At 41.3% G+C, this 19,188-nt stretch overlaps 1 protein-coding gene across 3 annotated transcripts; it reads right to left on the reverse strand.

The window, feature by feature from the left end:
• Window positions 1-4,102: 4,102 nt before the first annotated feature.
• Window positions 4,103-18,211, reverse strand: acss2 (acyl-CoA synthetase short chain family member 2). Of its 3 annotated transcripts, none has more exons than XM_068334076.1 (19): window positions 17,514-18,211; window positions 16,367-16,562; window positions 11,696-11,787; window positions 11,502-11,605; window positions 11,222-11,294; window positions 10,278-10,353; window positions 9,784-9,895; window positions 9,327-9,365; window positions 7,817-7,954; window positions 7,538-7,708; window positions 7,308-7,441; window positions 7,098-7,230; window positions 6,952-7,008; window positions 6,778-6,858; window positions 6,587-6,695; window positions 6,435-6,503; window positions 5,767-5,943; window positions 5,379-5,453; window positions 4,103-5,287 (listed from the first exon to the last, which is right to left on the reverse strand). In XM_068334076.1, exons 1-19 carry the CDS (start codon window positions 17,638-17,640, stop codon window positions 5,160-5,162), a joined length of 2,091 nt encoding a protein of 696 aa, XP_068190177.1. In that variant the 5' UTR covers window positions 17,641-18,211; the 3' UTR covers window positions 4,103-5,159. The 3 variants fall into 3 exon arrangements, with proteins under 3 accessions (XP_068190177.1, XP_068190169.1, XP_068190182.1); XM_068334068.1 differs by having other exon boundaries at window positions 9,327-9,368; XM_068334081.1 differs by lacking the exon at window positions 9,327-9,365.
• Between the last annotated feature and the right edge of the window lie 977 nt (window positions 18,212-19,188).

Below are 19,188 nucleotides of genomic sequence, written 5' to 3' on the forward strand. Positions count from 1 at the left end.
GAGGAACTACAAATGCTTCATTATCATTTGATCACAGACGTGACATGATGCCAATGTGGCTAGATGAAATATTCTAAATAAAATTTTTTGAAAATCATTTTAATGTTACTTCAGGTATCCTTACAAATCAAATATCTCTGCTTTTTTTTTTTTACTTGATAGAAGAAAAACTTTTTTAAGATCAACGCAACGAATTAAAACATTTCCTTCAAAGTTGGAGTGCGTGGGACGCTTTTGGTTCGATTTAAATGGAGAATTATCATTTCAACGTGCCACATTCTTGATTGTTGGATAAGTTAAATCAACAATTAAAGGATGTGACTCCTGACGTGAATTCAAAAACCAAAAGGAACACAGAAACACAAAGATAAGCCTTAAGTACAACATCACCAAAAGCTTTAAGACCAACCGAATAGTAACGTTGAATTTCCTTGTTTTAAATCTGTAACACTATTCCGTGGTAAACCACACAACAGAGTTGTTTCGGAAGACTTGTCAACAATGTTATTCTAAAGTTCTTGAAGGATCTGTAATGGTGATGCCCTCCTGTGGACATAGTGAGTAACTCCAAAAACAGTACAATAAAGTTAGACGTTGTTAGATTGTTAGTAGCATCCGATTGTGACTATCAAAATATTTTCACTTCCTTGAAAGTCGGAATTCCGATTTAAACTGAGAATAAACTTGGTTGTTTATCATTATTTGTATGCGTATGTTTATATTCTCATACATTTCTTTTGTAAGTGTTTGTTTTCGTACGCTTGGGTATGCATTTTTATTTAGAAACAAGAGTTTTTCAGTTGTCAAAGGAGCCGATTCCTTCTCTTGGACACGATTTCCCCAGTTTTGGAGAACACCTCCTCGCAGGACACGGAGGATGCTGGTGTTGCCAGGTACGTGGTGCGTTAAGTATCTAACGCACCGACACGGACAAATAAACATCTTTTACGCACAAGGGAGACACATTTGGCACAGACTTTGCAGGACGGACAGAAACAGGGATTGTATCCTGCAGATTTCTTGTAAACCAAACACAGAAAAGTGATGATCGATGCTTTATCACGTTTCTATAAAATCGTGTAGGAAAGAAAAACCATAGGGCCTGATTTGTTTTTGGATTAAAATGAGTCGTAATTTCTCGGCATGGCTTTGTTTTCGGTGCTGTATGCCAAATGAGGAAGTGCCACAGCCACGAGGCTATTGGCGGACTGATTCTCCGTTCGAGTCGGTGATTGGCTACTGATGAGGGCGGGGCCTTTCCGCGACAGAAAGCCAAGATTGCGGAGCGCTGGAGGCAATTCTCAGGGAAAATTGATTTATTAACGACTTAATTGAACTAATCCTGATTCGATTATTGTTCAGTTCTGGTTGGTCCCCAGAAAACACCGCGTCATATTTTATTTGCCACTATCAATACAGGAATAATTAAACGTTTTCTCGGATTTGGTGGAAAACTTGTTAAAGGGGTCTCATAATTGCGTTAAAATGATTTAACCAAAAAGTGTCAACGTGTAAATTTAAATATCACATTCAAAATAGTTTCAAACTTCCTTGCTTTTATTTCTGACCTCGTGAAAACGACAAATTTAGAACACAAAATGTAGCAGATACCCACACTTTTTCTTTTTACTTCCTGTTTTCCGGGGCGCTCCTGAAGGGGTTCCTGAATTAATCTTTACTTTCAGTTACTTCCGAACAAAGACTTTATTTTAGTTTGTGAATACAATGTCCATTCTATAACAGAAAATGAAAAAAATCGCAGATGTTATTTTTGTCTTCAAACGTTGCTTTGCTTACAAAATGTTCGTTTCAACAATGAACTAATCAGAAAAAGTTTGAGGACAAACTGCTTTGTTTTAATGATAGTTTTCTTTCATTAAATGTCTGTAGCTCCTTTGAATTCAACAGTAGCAGTAAAGACTGCAATGATGTCCCCGACAGCAACATCGTCCTTTATCTATGTCGTGTCTACAGTGCCCTCTACAATGTTTGAACCTTTTTCTTGGTTTTAACCAGTGGATTTAACCGACAAATTTAACTTTTATACGAGAATCTAACGAATTTGGACTCTTTATGAATCTCCTCACTTAGAGCTCCTAACACGTCCTTATTTTTGATGGTAACAATCTTTCAAAAATGATGTAAAAAAAAAAACATTAAAAACTTGTCACCAGTTTTTGGTCGTCTTTTCTCATGAAATTGAGTCAAATATATTTTCCTGTTCGTTTGATGCTTTTATTGTGAGTGACCACCGGACATCAAGTCTCAGTGTCACATATTGGGTGACACTGCCCTCCTGTGGTCAATGGCCGTATTACACATTACACAAACTAGAAAATCATTTTAATGTTACTTCAGGTATCCTTACAAATCAAATATCTCTGCTTTTTTTTTTTTACTTGATAGAAGAAAAACTTTTTTACGATCAACGCAACGAATTAAAACATTTCCTTCAAAGTTGGAGTGCGTGGGACGCTTTTGGTTCGATTTAAATGGAGAATTATCATTTCAACGTGCCACATTCTTGATTGTTGGATAAGTTAAATCAACAATTAAAGGATGTGACTCCTGACGTGAATTCAAAAACCAAAAGGAACACAGAAACACAAAGATAAGCCTTAAGTACAACATCTCCAAAAGCTTTAAGACCAACCGAATAGTAACGTTGAATTTCCTTGTTTTAAATCTGTAACACTATTCCGTGGTAAACCACACAACAGAGTTGTTTCGGAAGACTTGTCAACAATGTTATTCTAAAGTTCTTGAAGGATCTGTAATGGTGATGCCCTCCTGTGGACATAGTGGGTAACTCCAAAAACAGTACAATAAAGTTAGACGTTGTTAGATTGTTAGTAGCATCCGATTGTGACTATCAAAATATTTTTACTTCCTTGAAAGTCGGAATTCCGACTTTAATCTGAGAATAAACTTGGTTGTTTATCATTATTTGTATGCGTATGTTTATATTCTCATACATTTCTTTTGTACGTGTTTGTTTTCGTATGCATTTTTATTTAGAAAGAAGAGTTTTTCAGTTGTCAAAGGAGCCGATTCCTTGTCTTGGACACGATTTCCCCAGCTTTGGAGAACACCTCCTCGCAGGACACGGAGGATGCTGGTGTTGCCAGGTACGTGGTGCGTTAAGTATCTAACGCACCGAAACGGACAAATACACATCTTTTACGCACACGGGAGACACATTTGGCACAGACTTTGCAGGACGGACAGAAACAGGGATTGTAACCTGCAGATTTCTTGTAAACCAAACACAGAAAAGTGATGATCGATGCTTTATCACGTTTCTATAAAAACGCGTAGGAAAGAAAAACCATAGGGCCTGATTTGTTTTTGGATTAAAATGAGTCGTAATTTCTCGGCATGGCTTTGTTTTCGGTGCTGTATGCCAAATGAGGAAGTGCCACAGCCACGAGGCTATTGGCGGACTGATTCTCCGTTCGAGTCGGTGATTGGCTACTGATGAGGGCGGGGCCTTTCCGCTACAGAAAGCCAAGATTGCGGAGCCCTGGAGGCAATTCTCAGGAAAAATTGATTTATTAACGATTTAATTGAACTAATCCTGATTCAATTATTGTTTAGTTCTGGTTGGTCCCCAGAAAACACCACGTCGTATTTTATTTACCACTATCAATACAGGAATAATTAAACGTTTTCTCGGATTTGAGGGGTCTCATAATTGCGTTAAAATGATTTAACCAAAAAGCGTCAACGTGTAAATTTAAATATCACATTCAAAATAGTTTTAAAACTTCCTTGCTTCTGTTTCTGACCTCGTGAAAACGACAAATTTAGAACACAAAATGTAGCAGATACCGACACTTTTTCTTTTTACTTCCTGTTTTCTGTTCTCTAACAGTTTTCATCTTTCAGGGTTTCCAGCATAATAAATTTATTTATAGTGGTGTAAAAAAGGGTTTTCAGCTTCATTATAGCTCTCCACACACAGGTCTGAGCAGATGTTAGAAATTTCCTGAGTCCTTTAGTGTATTTTTACTAAGCTGCTATGAATATCCTTTACTTAAGTGTCTGATCGAGCGGCCATTTGTCTTCACTATGTGATCAATAAATCGACCGGACCAGAGGAGCCCAAACAGCTTTCATTTATTACAAAGACAAACAGAAGCAGTGGGGCCCGGTTCTAAACAGAGGCTTTACACCAGCTCCACTGCCTCACAGTAGGAAGATAAAACCAAAGCTTTAGTCTGAGTCCCCATTTCTGGTTCAGGTCAATCAAAATCATGAAATCAAACAGTCACAAATATCTGCAACAGAACAACAAGACTAACAATCAATCTCACAATGAACATTTAATGACATTAAGTTTATAAAGACCCAGTTTGGAGTTTTCTATCATGAATGAAAACACGAAAACACAAACTTAGAACTTGTAGAAGCGCTATCATACAGTTGTTTTTAACAAAAGCTCATAACTGCGCCTTAGTGTAGATTTGAAACACTCCACCTATAGTTATTTTTTCAGTTTCAAACCTAAATAGCCAATTTATAATTTTACGTAGCTCAGGTAGCTAACGCTAAACCGTCAGACGGCATAATGAAACACAGCGGCCGTAAACATGAAATTAACTTCAAATTTGTGACATTTTTTCCCTCATGAGCTTCAATTCTGATTGGACGGTGAACCATCCATCCTGAAGGAACACTGTTGGCATAACAACCTTGTTAATTTGCTGCCATTCGACAAAAAAAAAACAAGAAAATGAACAAACAAGCTTGCAGACGCACAAATAAGAACACCAAAGGAATCGTAGACAGAAACCGTTTTTAAAAAATGTATTACCAATTAGAACTCAAAAGTTTATCCCCCTAGATTTAGCTAATCAGCTGATTAATGGTGGCAGCGAGCGAGGGGGGCAGAACTGACTGAAATACTAACAGGGTGGGTACATTTTCTTTGTCACTGTTTAAATTTGTTGCCGCCTCTAAAGCGGCAGTAGCTATCCAGCTGGTCTAGGGTCACCTTAAAAACGGGTTCTGCTGCACACCGATAATTCTCATCAGGAGCTGAAGGTTGTTTTTCGGACGAAACCATCTCGGAGGAACTTCTCCCCCTCTTCCCTGGGTGTGGTCTGGTTGTGTGGTTGATGTGGTCGGAGCCTCCCCGCTGAGGACGCGGGAGGTCGTCACTCCGCCGTGCAGCATCGGTTCTGGAAAAGCTGCTCCACGACCGACGAGTCGGCCAGCGTGGAGATGTCGCCCAGGTCCCGTTCGTTGCAGGCGATTTTCCGCAACACACGTCTCATGATCTTACCTGCAAAGTCAGAAATCAGCAGCCAATGAGTCGGTGAGGCGTTGATTGGGTTATGCGTCTAGTGAAGCTGGGGTGATACCAGTTACTTTACCAGATCTGGTCTTGGGCAGTCCTGGAGCATTCTGGATGTAGTCTGGTGTTGCGATAGCACCAATTTTCTCCCGTACTGCGAACATAAAATATAAATCCAGCAGACAAAATAAATCATAAAAAGAAACTAACATGCCTTAAAGTAATCTGTCTTTCAGAACGACACGACGTAATCGTTCGTTTGAACAGATCAAATTCAACAGTTCTGATTCATTGCTGTTCTCCCTCCCTGTCTGCAGGGGCTGCTGTCACCCCAACTTGTGTTAAGCAGCTATGATGCTGCAAAGCAACTCTTTTGCCAGTTGTTTTTTTAAATCCACTTTTTCGTCAGGTCTTAAAGGCATTCAGCCATTCAGAGCCTCCTCAGGTAAAACCACGCCCCTGGTCACCTTGTTTTTTGAGCTCCGCCTCCAGGGAGCAGTTGTACGCCACGCCGTCGGTCAGCGTCACAAAGCAGTAGAGACTCTCTCCTTTGATAGGATGAGGTCTGCCCACCACAGCAGCCTCAGCGACGGCGACGTGCTCCACCAGCGCTGACTCCACCTCCGCCGTACTCAACAGGTGACCTGAAAGGATGGGGGAGGGGAGGCGCACAGGATTTAGGATTCCACAAGGCAGAAGAGAGACAGCAGATTTAGGATCACCCATTACTTGTTTGTGGTAAAGTAGATGTCATTATTAGTGGGGAAAAAAACTCCACTCAGTACATAAATGTTTCTGACATGAGAAAAAACTCATGAAAAGATGTTTAAATCCTCAAAAATGATCCTGAAGAAGAAGAAGAAGAAAAAGAAGAACTTTATTAATCCCCCATTGGAGGAATTATTTTTTATTATTTTCCCTTGAAGCTAATAAGTGTACTAAAACCCGCCCATTTAGGGCAGGTCCAGCTCCTTTTTGTGAGTTACAACTTAAAAAAGCAAAGTTTTCTCAGTAAATTAGCGGTGCCGGTTTAGAACTAAAAAAAAAACTTAAACTCCTCCATGGAGTTCCAATGGAAAGCTAGTGACCTCTAGTAGTGAGGCAGCAGACTGCATCCATTCAACATCGGTCTCACCTGAAACATTCAGCATGTCGTCTATCCTCCCCGTTATCCAATAGTAGCCATCCTTGTCCCTACGGCAACCTGAAGGTGACCAAATTAAGAAATGGGTTGAACAGTTCATGCAGTTCGGTTCCCAAGACAATGAAAATAAAACAAGAACTCACCGTCTCCCGTCACGTAGTATCCAGGGAACTTCTTGAAATACGTGGTTTCAAACCTGGGATGGTTTCCGTACACCGTCCTCATCACGCCGGGCCACGGCTGTTTGAACACCTGTTTGTAGGTAGACGACGAGTCAAAGCGTGAAATACTGACTCATCTACTTCAAAGTCCAAAAAAGGACAATAAATCTGACCAGGTATCCCTCGCTCGGGCCCTCCAGCTCCTCTCCCGACTCGTTCAGGATAGCCGGCACCACTCCGAAGAACGGGAACGTCTGCCGGACAGAAAGAGAGGATTACACAAGAAACTCCAAAGAACAGGAACGTCTTCGAAAACAGTGTGTGGACGATAAGTTTTATTTACTCACAGCAGATCCAGGCTTCAGGGGCGTGGCTGCAGGCAGAGGAGTCAACACGTGGCCCCCCTGAAAGTCAGAAAGGATCCCGTTAGAAAGGCTTTTTTTCAGCTAATGCTTTTTTTAATAGCTAATGCTCAGAGTTTCTGGGAACTCACGGTTTCCGTCTGCCAAAAGGTGTCCACGATGGGACATCTCTTGTCCCCCACCACGGTGTAGTACCACTGCCAGGCCTCCGGGTTGATCGGTTCCCCCACTGTCCCCAGAACCTTTAGAGATTCTCGCTTGTACCTGCAGGGAACCGACGGAAAACATTCAAGCCCCAAACCTGCACCGGCGAGAGACGCCTGACGCCAGAACCGACTCACTTCTGCACTGGCTGGTTGCCGTACTTCATCAGCATCCTGATGGCGGTGGGCGCCGTGTAGAACTTGGTCACCTGATATTTGTCCACGATCTCCCACATGCGGCTCACGTCTGGGTAGGTGGGAAGACCCTCAAACTGACACAAAACAAACCAGAAGTCAAACATCTTCATCAGAATGCATCGGTAGCTCATTGACGCCACATCGCATGTCCAAACATGGCCGCAGCTCACCAGGACGCTGGTGGCTCCGTTAGCCAGCGGGCCATAGGTGATGTAGGAGTGTCCCGTGATCCAGCCGATGTCCGCCGTGCACCAGTACACGTCGTCAGCCTGGTGGTCAAACACCAGTTTGAAGGTGGTGGCGGTGTAGAGCATGTAGCCGCTGACCGTGTGAAGGACGCCCTGCAGACGAGACGAGCGGGTGGTCACAGAATTTATGATGAATTCATTACAGAGCGAGTCCATGAGTTATCAGGGGATAATTCAGGAATATTTCGGGGTTCGCTCTACCTTGGGTTTGCCGGTTGAGCCGCTGGTGTAGAGGATGAAGAGAGGATCTTCGGAGTCGCACCACTCTGGCTCACATTCCTCCGGTGCTTCACGCAGCAGAGTGTGCCAACACAAGTCCACGTCAGGGTTCCACGGGACCTGGTGTCAAACACACAACAGGGAAAAAAAACCCAGGAACAGACACACAAACAAACACGCATGGAGTCAGACGGGAACAGGGAATGCATTGTCAAGAAATCCATTCAAACAAGAAACATTTCTAGCATCTAAAAACACAGAAGTGAAAGGAGGTTAGTTTGACAAACCGATCTGAGAGATTAGAACCACAAACGGTCGTTAGAGAAGAGACACGTGTAAGTTCACTGACTGAGTCCATCAGAGCTGGGACACCTTCGGACTAGAGATCCACGACGGGAGGGAAATTTAGGAAAATTTGCTCTTTGTGAGACAAAAAAAAGTGAGGAAGATGAAGACAAATGAAAAGAATTTAATGACAGGAAGTGAACGGACCTACAACTACTGAGTCTCGTTTGCGAGTGATGAAGACTTGGGCGTGACCCAGCTCTGACGTCCACTCAGCTGCAGAAATCTCCCATAATGCTGCTTATTTAGTCAAAGAGGAATTCAGTTTGGCGTAGCCTTGTGTCATCCATCAAGATCAAAGACGAAATGCCTCAAAAAAATTATTTGAACTATGCAGGAACAGCTGAGATTATTGCTCCATTTATGTGCATGCGGTCCAGCTGCAGTTGAGACGTTTCCACATACGAGAAAGAGTGAAGACAAAACACAAGGCTGCGCCTCTTGTCTTTATCAAAATGGAACTAGGCTTCTCAGGAAGAACCAGAGGATGAAGCTGTCAGACCAACACAGAACTCTGATTCTTCCTGCCTGAAGTAAAGGAGAGAAGCATCACAGCAGAGACAGAACTGAAACCCTGAGACGCAGTAGCTACAAGGTTCTGTACTCCTGTCCAAACACCAAGCAAAGAGTGTGTTCACAACAGAAAAGAAAAAGAGAAGATCTACTTTTTTATTCCCATGAAATCAGACAGAAACACCCGAAGAGACCAGAAACGTTTTTCTGCGTTTTATTTATTGCACAGTTTGGTCAATTCCGCTTCAAATCTAAGCTGAAAATCTGATCAGATTTCAAAACTAATTTTAAACCTAGTTTTAGAGCATCAAAGCAGTTTTCGCTGATGATTTCTGGCTTGTCTTCTTTTGACATTAGAGAAAAGATGTTTGTCATAAAATGAGAGTTTCTAGTTCATTAAGTCATTTTTGTGGCCACAAATGTAATCCGAATGAAATCACAGGAATAAACTGCTGCAGGGTAAAACGTGTGTAAAACAATAAAGCAACGGATAAAATGTGAATAGAATGACAGATTATAAATACCAGGACGTCCTGAAAGAAACTACCTCAATAATTTTTACTAACAGCAGTAAAGTTCTGATTGTGAGTAAAAACAAAGCAGGATTGGTTGGAGGGAGGAGGGAGAAAAATACCTGTGGAACAGGATGTCTTTTCTTTCGTGTCTGTTTGTCCTGCTGAACAGGTGGAGGAAAAAAGAGGAAGAGGAGGAGTAGAAGGAGGAGGAGGAGGAAGGAGTAATTATAGAGAGTGGTTAATTAAAACCCAAATCAAAAAACAGAAAAAAAGGGTCAAAGTGTTACAACCATCTGAGAGGATTCTGGAAGGTTTTGAGATGAAATAAAAAATGGAGCAGGAAAATAAAATTTCTAACGTTACTGACATGTGGAAATAAAACAGGATATTAAATATTTAAGAATCAGGCAGACTGACTCCCGATACCTGCGAATGGTTTCTTCCACCTTGCAGATAAAAAGTTCCATCAATCATTAGAGAGCTGCAATGATCTCCTACAAAGCAACTTCCACGGGAGGAAGATGGCTAACGACCGATCCGGTCTGGACTGGGTTGGTTTGATGGTGTTTGTCTTACCTGCAGGTCGGGACAGGGTCGTTTGGGTGGGGGAGACTGGGAGCGCGGAGGATCCTCTTCTGCTTCTTTGGACAGGTGCTTCAGCATAATGCACCTCTGAACAGGGAAGCCTCTGCAGACAAAGACACGGAGGTTAATCCAACTGCGGGACGTGACATCACAACCTCTCATGTAGATGCTTCGGATGGGATGTGTCAAAAATGAACGGCTCACGGGACCAGAACTTTCTTACTACTTGTGACGCAGCTCCAAATAAAATGAAGGAAATGACCTGGAAGCTGGAAATCTCAAAAACACGACCACTACTCATGCTAATACACTAGCCTGCTAAAAGTTAGCTTTGTGTCAAAGGATGCCGGACCACACAATTTATGTGTGTGTGTGTGTGTGTGTGTGTGTGTGTGTGTGTGTGTGTGTGTGTGTGTGTGTGTGTGTGTGTGTGTGTGTGTGTGTGTGTGTGTGTGTGTGTGTGTGTGTGTGTGAGGAGAGCTTACTTGTCTCTGCATTTCTGCAGTGCATCATCAGCTAGGAGCTTCAGGTTGATCAGCTTATCTCCTCGATAGAAACCGTCTGAATGAACAGGTAGAGTGACAGACAGACACACAGATTGTTTTTTTTACTAGAGGTTTCTGTTGGTGAAATCATTTTGCTTCATGTCATCTGATTTGATAAAAAACTTCCCCTTCCTTCTTTCTGTCTTTCTGTTCAACATTAATGTAGAAAGACAGAAGTGGGGTCCAGTTCCTGTTAATTTTATATTTGAGACACACAAAATTTTTCAAATAGTAAAAAGAAAAAAAGAAAATGCTTAAAATTCTGTGAAGAACAAAAGCACCCCCCTCTCCTAATAATCTATACATCATTAGAGACCCAAGGCATTAAAAGGCTTGTATAGTCTCTAATCTATTAAGATTCTGATTCCTGGTCACAGCCAGACTCCTGCAGCTGGAGGAGGGATTCAGAGGAGCACAGACTTCCAAGGAGGTGCAGGGAGGAGCAGCAGCTGAAGACCTGAAGCTGTGTTAAAGGAACGTTCCTGACAAATCAAACACGACGTTACTAAAGATGGTGGTAAACGCATTCAGGGCTCGTTTTGGTCCCCTGGAATTTGAAGACAAAACTTGTTGGGATTAATTCCCAACAAGTAATTTTTGTTGGGAATTAATTAATTGATGTAGAAAATTTCTATATCAATTTACCCTCTGACAGAAAACAACTTAGTAGAAATTTTCCCTTTGTGGGGCAAATAAAGTAGGATTTTATCTGACCTTGAGAAAAATCCTGCATCGGTAATGAAGCAGAGGAAAGCTACTGAAGTACAAGTGATCAAAGTAGATCACCGACGTTCACCACGATAAAAGATTAAGAATGTCAACTCCAGCTTTAGAAACTTAGAAACTATCATTTAGACATGTTGTTTTGTTCATCTGGAACCGACCTGCTGTGATGATCAGAGAACACTGAGAGTCCAGGATCCTCTCACACAGAGACTCAGCCGAAAATCCTGCAAACTGAAACAGAAGCTCACGTCAGTGTCCGTCATTGGATGCAGTTTAATGTTTGGTGCAATAAAAAGACATGTGTTATAATAATCGAGTGCTTCCTAAAATGTAAGCTAAGATAGGGTTGGGTAGCTGCAGCGTTTTGAATGTTGCCTCGATCCTCACGCATTGTTTAAAGTGCAAGCACAGAAATGACGGCTTGAATTTCGAACGCACCACTATGGAGTGAACGGCGCCGATGCGAGCACAAGCCAGCATGGCCACCACCAGCTCCACCACCATGGGCATGTAGATGGACACACGGTCGCCCTTCTTCACGCCTGCAGACAGAGACAAATAGAAGACGATGATGAAGTAAGCTCGTTTCTCACTGGAGGACGATGTTCATGAACACGGCGGTTTGAACACACCCTGAGCCTTCAGGACGTTGGCAAACCGGCAGACCCTCTGCAGCAGCTCCCTGTAGGTCACCCTCAACTCATCTCCGGGCTCGTTCCCTTCCCTGAGAGACACGTCGAAACACGCAGGAAAGAAACGCATGAAGAGACAACATCATGTTTACAGCACACATTTACAAACTGGTTTCAAGGCTGGACATCAGGTCACATGACACAAGAGAAGGAGCTGCCGACGTCTCCAGAGACTCAACTTCAGACGCGACTTATTTCAATGTTTCTCATTTTTTAGAGAGGCATCACACCGAGGGTTTAAGGAAGTGCCAGTTTCAGCGCACACACATATATACACACACACACACACCTGTACAGCATGAATATTACATTACAATTTAGGTAAAACATCTAGAGAATATTCAGAAGTAGTTACTGTCATTATTTATGTAACTGAATATTAATAAGACCCTAAAATTTACAGTATGTTCAAGTGCATTGGGATAAAAGAATTGAATTTGATGCCATTTAGCATCAGCAGGAAATGAGGCAGCACAAACTCTAACTCTGGAACTCAACTGCATTCAAATTTAAACTTGGCACATTTTATTTCTATTTTTGTTTCATTAAGTTAAATAAAAGTGTGTAGCTACATCCATCAACCATCAGATGAGCAGTTTGTTCTCCTGTGGTCTGAGTTGCACTCTCTCCTCTATGTGATGTTTTCTCCCAACATTGTGTCTGACAGGCATCCAGCGCAAAATAAAAACTTTTACATGAAATGAAAGAAAATGAAAGACTGTGAAACACGCAAAAGCAGTGAGTTCACCTCAGTGCAGTACTGCCTGTGTGTGTGTGTGTGTGTGTGTGTGTGTGTGTGTGTGTGTGTGTGTGTGTGTGTCTCACATAGCTGAAAGGTCTCTGTAACCCACTTGGCTCTAATGGGGGCTGCATTCACAGAATCACTGACACTTTGATAATCGTTTCAAACATGAAATCTGAGTGAGGAAAGAAGGAAAGGACGCTTCTCTTTCTCTTTGGAGCAGGAAGAAAGAGAGGGAGGAATAGAAGCGCTGCAGAATCAACAGGAATGTTGCACCACATTGTTTGAAGACTCGAGCTAACCTTGACTTTCTTTCCTTCCACAATTGCGTCGGATCTTGACCAGTGACACATAAAGCCTCCTGGATAAAGTTTTTAGTCACTTCATTCAACTAGAGGTTCGGACAGAAGCCCCACAATGAAGCCCCTTCACTACCACGCTTTTTTGTTTTGCCGAACAACAGGAGGGTGGAACAATGTGACATCACAGAAAGTGTAAGGCAGCAACTTCAAGGTCCAGTACGACATCTGAACTAGACAACAGAAACATTTATCTTAACCGTTACATAAGAGTCAAGAGTCACAGCTTCTTCCACAATGGGAACGTAGGTGTAGAACTTTGATCAATTCAAATATTAACAAAAAACAGCAGGTCCTGTTATGCCGCAGAGCAGTAAGACAATAAATGAACTGCTGCCACAACAAAATTTATCAAAACAACCTCATAAACATATGTAACAAATAAAGACAATGTGTAAAAAGATCTTTGATATGTTTAATAGTACAATACATAGAACATTTTCAATGGTTAAAAAAACAACAACAAACGCCCCAAAAAAAATCATGTTAGGTAAAAATTGTGGAAAAACTGAACAGACCCGGAAGTCTTTCAATTTGAAAATCAATGTCTGCTCCTAAAGACAGAAATGTGAACACGCCAGACCTGTTTCCTTGTTCCCTGTAGGCGGAGCTAACTGGGATGCGAATGTCTGATGTAGCACCAGAACATTCAGGTGTTATAATTCCTCCAGTACATAAAGTAAATTATATACACAATACATAGACTTTTCTTAAAATAAACTAGAGGGAGGAATCCAGTGAAAGAGGCGTATCTTGTGAACCGTTTCCATGGAACTAATGTTGCCCAGCCTCTGAAAACTCCTCAGGCCAAATCTGATGGCACGAAATAGTTCCTGATCCAGTCGCTGCCCCTCGGGGTGAGAAGACTTGACTGAGGATCTCAGTCAGCTTCTCCAATTCTCAGGGTTTCAGCTGATTATTCATCAACAAAAAAGATTAGGGAGGTTAAAAATGGACAATGGATCCTTTGAGTCAACTGTCAGGGCACAATTCAGATCACAAATAAATAAAAAAAGATTTCACATTTAGATTCTGGCTCGTGTGCTCGTCCACTCATGGCAGGAATGGCTTCCGTGTCCGTGTTGGATCGACCTCCACAATCACGCCACTCAGAAGACGAGCTCTATGTGATCACTTGACTAACGCCCTCCCTGTCCTTCCTGTTATAATTATGAGCTCCATCCTGCTGACTCAAGGCAGGAGCTATAAAAAATGTTATAAAAAACGTATGAACACATGACCTACTGTAATCTAATTAAACCAAGGAACACACCAGCAGACACTGACAGGAATGAGGTCCATGATTTAAGACTACACATGAATTTAAGGATGTTAAAGAGACCAGCAGAAACCAGAGCTCAGATGAGCAAGGAGGAAGACGGTTCCTAGAAGCAATCAGCTGTTAAACTAATGACATCACTAATGACCCCACTTCCGGGGACTCCAGGTTCAGGTTCTGAGTTTCTTCACTTGCACAAACACACATTCAAGTCCTAAAAAAAAGGTCCTAGTCAGGAATGAGATAAGATAAGCATCAGGCACCAAACTAATCAGCTAACCTGTAGCTCCTGCAACTAGCTGGATGCTACTAACACTCCGCCGACACAGTTTCTGTATCTCCACATCAAATTAAAGCGGTTTAAACTCACACAGGACTGGGAAATCTGGCAGAACAACATTCTACTGATACACTGATGAAGAGAAGTTAACGTCTTCTCCAGTTAATAAACCTGTTCAAGATGACTTTGACCCTGTGAAGGTCATCAGACATGTTTGTTTGCTAAGCTCTCCCTTTCTGCAGGGTTAGGATAACACAGCACACACCGACACACCTATAAATAAATAAATACACAACTGTGAAACACTTTAACATTGTGGGTCTTAATGTCAAGGACGCCTCCCTGTCAGACAAACACACACATGCATTTGGACGCTGCTAAAAATAAACAAGCTTCAAATACAAACGTATACAGATTATGCATGTCGTGCTACGCTATGACAAACTGAGGATCGACATTTGAAGTAAAATTCAATCAGCATGTTTGATAATCAAACCTTTGAATCATGCTAGCGAGGTATTTCTCTGGTTTCAGAAGTAAATGTTTGCATCCCCTACAATTCTGTGATAATAAATGTAAAACATCAACAACCTCATGTTGGACGTTTTACAATCAATGGTTTGATAGAGAAACATATCAGTACTAAATATAATCTGTTAACAAACGTTTAAATCAAAACAAGTCACTTGTCTGTAGGTGCAGCGAGGGACGGCTAGCGTTGCTAAGTTTAATGATTCATCCAAGAGCATTCGTCCATGAGGAGCACAGCAGCCGGAGGGCGAGAGAAGAGAGGAGGAACACGATGAACCGAGACAAAGTGCAAGACAAAGAAGAGTGTCTGTCAGGACTGAGAGAATCGAGGGCAAGGATGTCAGCTAAAGGAAAGTAGAGAACACGAAAGAGAAAGTTTCACTCGAGGTGGTTTCTAGACTGGCGTGCTTTCACTTCTGGAGGTCACTTTTAATTAGAAGAAAGTGTTACCTGATTTAAAAATCAGCAAATGCTAGCAGTTAACTCAAGTGCTACTGATTGAGATAGAAAGTTCAATTCAATGCTGATTTTGCTTCTCATAAAGATATTTAAATAAGTACAACGTGTATCTTTTTTACTTCCTGTGATGTAACATCAGAAAAGGAATTTGCAATATGTTGCAACACGCACCGAAATACTTTACAAAATAGAAAGTCATTGCAAAACCAACGATTATGTCCATTAAACTGTGTGTGTGTGTGTGTGTGTGTGTGTGTGTGTGTGTGTGTGTGTGTGTGTGTGTGTGTGTGTGTGTGTGTATGCCTACCCTCTGAACACAATGACACAACTGTGATCCCCAACCCACTGAATAAATGGAACCATATTCATCCTCCCTCCTTTGTCCTTCTCTATTTTGTTCATTTTTCTTTTCTGCAGCTTTATCTCCACGTCAGTTTGTCTCTCCTTCTCTCTCTGCTCAGCTTCTTTTCTCATCTGAATACATTAAACTTTGTACACAAAAAGTTTTTAGCTGTATTATTCTTGATGAACTGTTTCCTCAGTGCTATTTTCATTCTTTGTCATTTAGCTTGAAACAACAGTATGCAAACGGCACCGCTGCAGGGTTTAAGCAGTCTGAAACGATCACATCATTCCAAAGGTAATCACGTTGCAGAACTTGTACGCGTGCAACAACGTGATGACTAACAGAGCGGCAAGGAAACATCAAACTGACTCCGGAATAGTAGTGAAACAAGGGATTCCTGTTGCATCAAGCTGGTTACACACAGAGGAATGGACGCCGTGCCAAACATTTAAGTACAAATATTAAGATTGCTATCAGGCAGTTATATAACAGCTATGAAATCCTCAGGATGCCTGCCAGGAGTGTACTTCACTAAAGATCACAACCTATAAATACTAACCGCGCACACGCTCCAAAACCACCAAGAAGTGATCTGCAGGCAGTCCACACACTAACCAGTAGAAGGCCACTTTGTCTCCAAGCTTCCTTTCGTGAACATTGCGGTCGAGCAGGTTGTAGCAGATGTTGGTGGAGCCCCCTTCCATACACTTGACAAATATTTCTCCTTTGGTCACATCGAAGTTGTAGTCGAGGAACTGACCCGTGTGTTTGGTCTTCCAGAAGAAATCCTTGGCAATGTCGGACCAGAACTCTAGAGGAGGGGAAAAGATTTAATGCTGATGTCTAGTGATAGTTCTGTCAGCTAGTCCTAAATGTCTTCAATAGCTTTTATTTTTAGCCACATTATCCTGACTTTTGGTCAACTATATGAAAATTTTATAGCTACTTTTGAGGAACTTCTTCGTCTTTTATAAGACATTTTTGGTCATTTTAATCTTCTGTCACTGATTTCACTTAAATTTATAAGATGATTTTCTGACAAAAGAAATAAAGTTGGATAATGAACAATGTAGATATGGATCATGTACTGATGTGTATATTTATTTTGAACATTACTGTATAGATTGCACACACTGAAGTGGCCAACACTGATTATTAAATTCAAGTTCAATAATGACCACATTTGTTCTGCAGAAAGCTTCATGAGTAATATGCAGCAGTCATTTCGTATCACTGGATGGTACCTTGTTCCAGGAAGTCATCAAGAAAAAGTCAAAATAATCACAGGGTTATTATCTGAATAATGAAAATACCTTTACCTCTACTGAAACAGCCGACGTGTCACAGACCCCTCAGGATCATTACAGAACATATCTGCATCTTATCAACTTGCTGATAAGCAAACATGGCCTCAGACATGATTCAACAAAGAGTGGCCTAGACTGGATTTGAATTCAGGTGCCTGATAATGAATGAATGACTTTAACTCCCACTTTTATAATTTTTTTTCGGTTTATTGTTTGGCTTACTGATATTTAGTTATTTTATAATATCTTAATGATATTTTTATTCCTGTATATTTTAAGATTTTTAATATTTTAATACCAATATAAGTAATTAATGTCATATACGCCTATTATGATGTGTGGATCATTTTAGTGAAGCTCTACGTGCTATTGCTGTCTGAGATGACCAGCATATAGCAGGTGCATTCATCACTAACGACCTTTAACCCTAGATCTGACAGACAGATGGGGCTTACCATCTGGATTCTCTACGGATTTTAAGTACAGCTCCTTGTAGTTCTCAAAGCTGGTGATATGAGCCTCCTTCTTCAAGTCTTCAGAGCCATAGAAGACATTTTCCTTCGGCACTTTGTCGGGAATCATCTCTAAAAATCTTTCTATTCCTGTGTATCGAGATGGAACGAGTTGTCGGCTGCAGAAACAAGAGGATCCAGGACCAATGAAGCAATGAACTTGGCTAGGTGCTGGCTAGAAAGCAAGCAGCGAAGTTCATGCAGTCCCTTTTTTTGCAGGATGTTCTTGGGTTTGTTCAAACTTTATGTGCAAACAGAAAAAAACACGCGCTTCTGCAATAGTAAAGTCCAGGTTGGGTTTGTTTCCACGTTATCCTATTGGATCCCTCCTAATGGCAAAGTCCTGCACGGATGGACGTGGGTGCATGGATGAGTGGTCGTCCTGCTAAGCTAACGGGCTAAGCTAGCTCGCTACGGCTGAAGAGACAAACGAAGCGAGATGCAGTTCTCGACGAAGTCCTTGAATTTTGTCTCAACAGACCTAATTTATCAAAAAATTACAAAATGAAAACCTTTGTTCAGTCAGCTAACTGTCATTCATATTGTCCGGGGGGTGGAGGTGAACTGTTTCCGTCCTGCTGGCGAAAGTCCGCAGTTTCCTCTTCTTAGACTTCTGTTCTTTTCTTATTATCAGGCGGCGCGAGCGTGTAGCGCTGAATTGTGTTTGGCCCACAACTGCAGCCAATCAGAGTGCGTGGTGAGTTTACGTGCTCCTATAAAGCTCAGAATATAGATCAGATTTCTGGTTAACGTGGCGTATGGTTGCGTTCATGTTCTGGTTGGATGTAATATGTTTAAGTAGAAAAGTACGTGTTTTGTAGTTGTTAATGTTAGGGAAAATTTTACACTCTTGAGTTATTGATCGAAAATTAGCCCCGGTCTTAACAATCAATTAAATTAACTGATTTATCGTGTATATCGGGTGTGTGGGGGTTGCACAGCTTTGAACAAAAATAGAATAAGTATTACGTAATATTAATGTAACACCGAATTGTTTAACAAAATTAATCACTCAATTGTGTGTTTTTTTCTTCTTTTTTTAATCAGGCGGTTAACGATATTTCAAGACCGGAAACACTTCCTGTGGTCCTTTAGAAAAATCTCCCGTAGATTCACGCTCCTACTATTAGTTCCGGTCGGGTAATGACGATTCAGAGGAGTTTCTCGGAGTCGTTTAATATGTTTTTATACATATCTATATTACATCCGAGATTTGTCGAGGGGATGCAAAGAGTAACACATTAAGTTTTGTTCCGATAGTCTTTTATAAAGAGAAAGACAAAAAAAGAACTGAAATCTGCAGCCGACTTAAATAGAAGTTAATTATGACACAATTTCTTCAACAGAATAAAGTTGTTATTGGAGTTGAACACAGCTCCATCTCTGCAGCCAGCCAATCAGGAATCAGACATTTTTAAAATTGAAGTCTGTTTTATACTAGGTGGTTTTTTTCACAAAAAAAGGTTTGCAGGTATAGAGGTTCATCGTCCTGTTTATTAAGCAGCTTTTTAAGAACTTGGATATCATATTTACAGGCAGCAGTAATTTCGTTATTACCATCATATTATCAGGGCATGTAAACATCATATGTACTTCACTTCAACTCAGTCATCGGTTG

The sequence above is a fragment of the Antennarius striatus genome, chromosome 2 (genome assembly GCF_040054535.1).
Source record: "Antennarius striatus isolate MH-2024 chromosome 2, ASM4005453v1, whole genome shotgun sequence".
Taxonomy (NCBI): Eukaryota; Metazoa; Chordata; class Actinopteri; order Lophiiformes; family Antennariidae; genus Antennarius; species Antennarius striatus.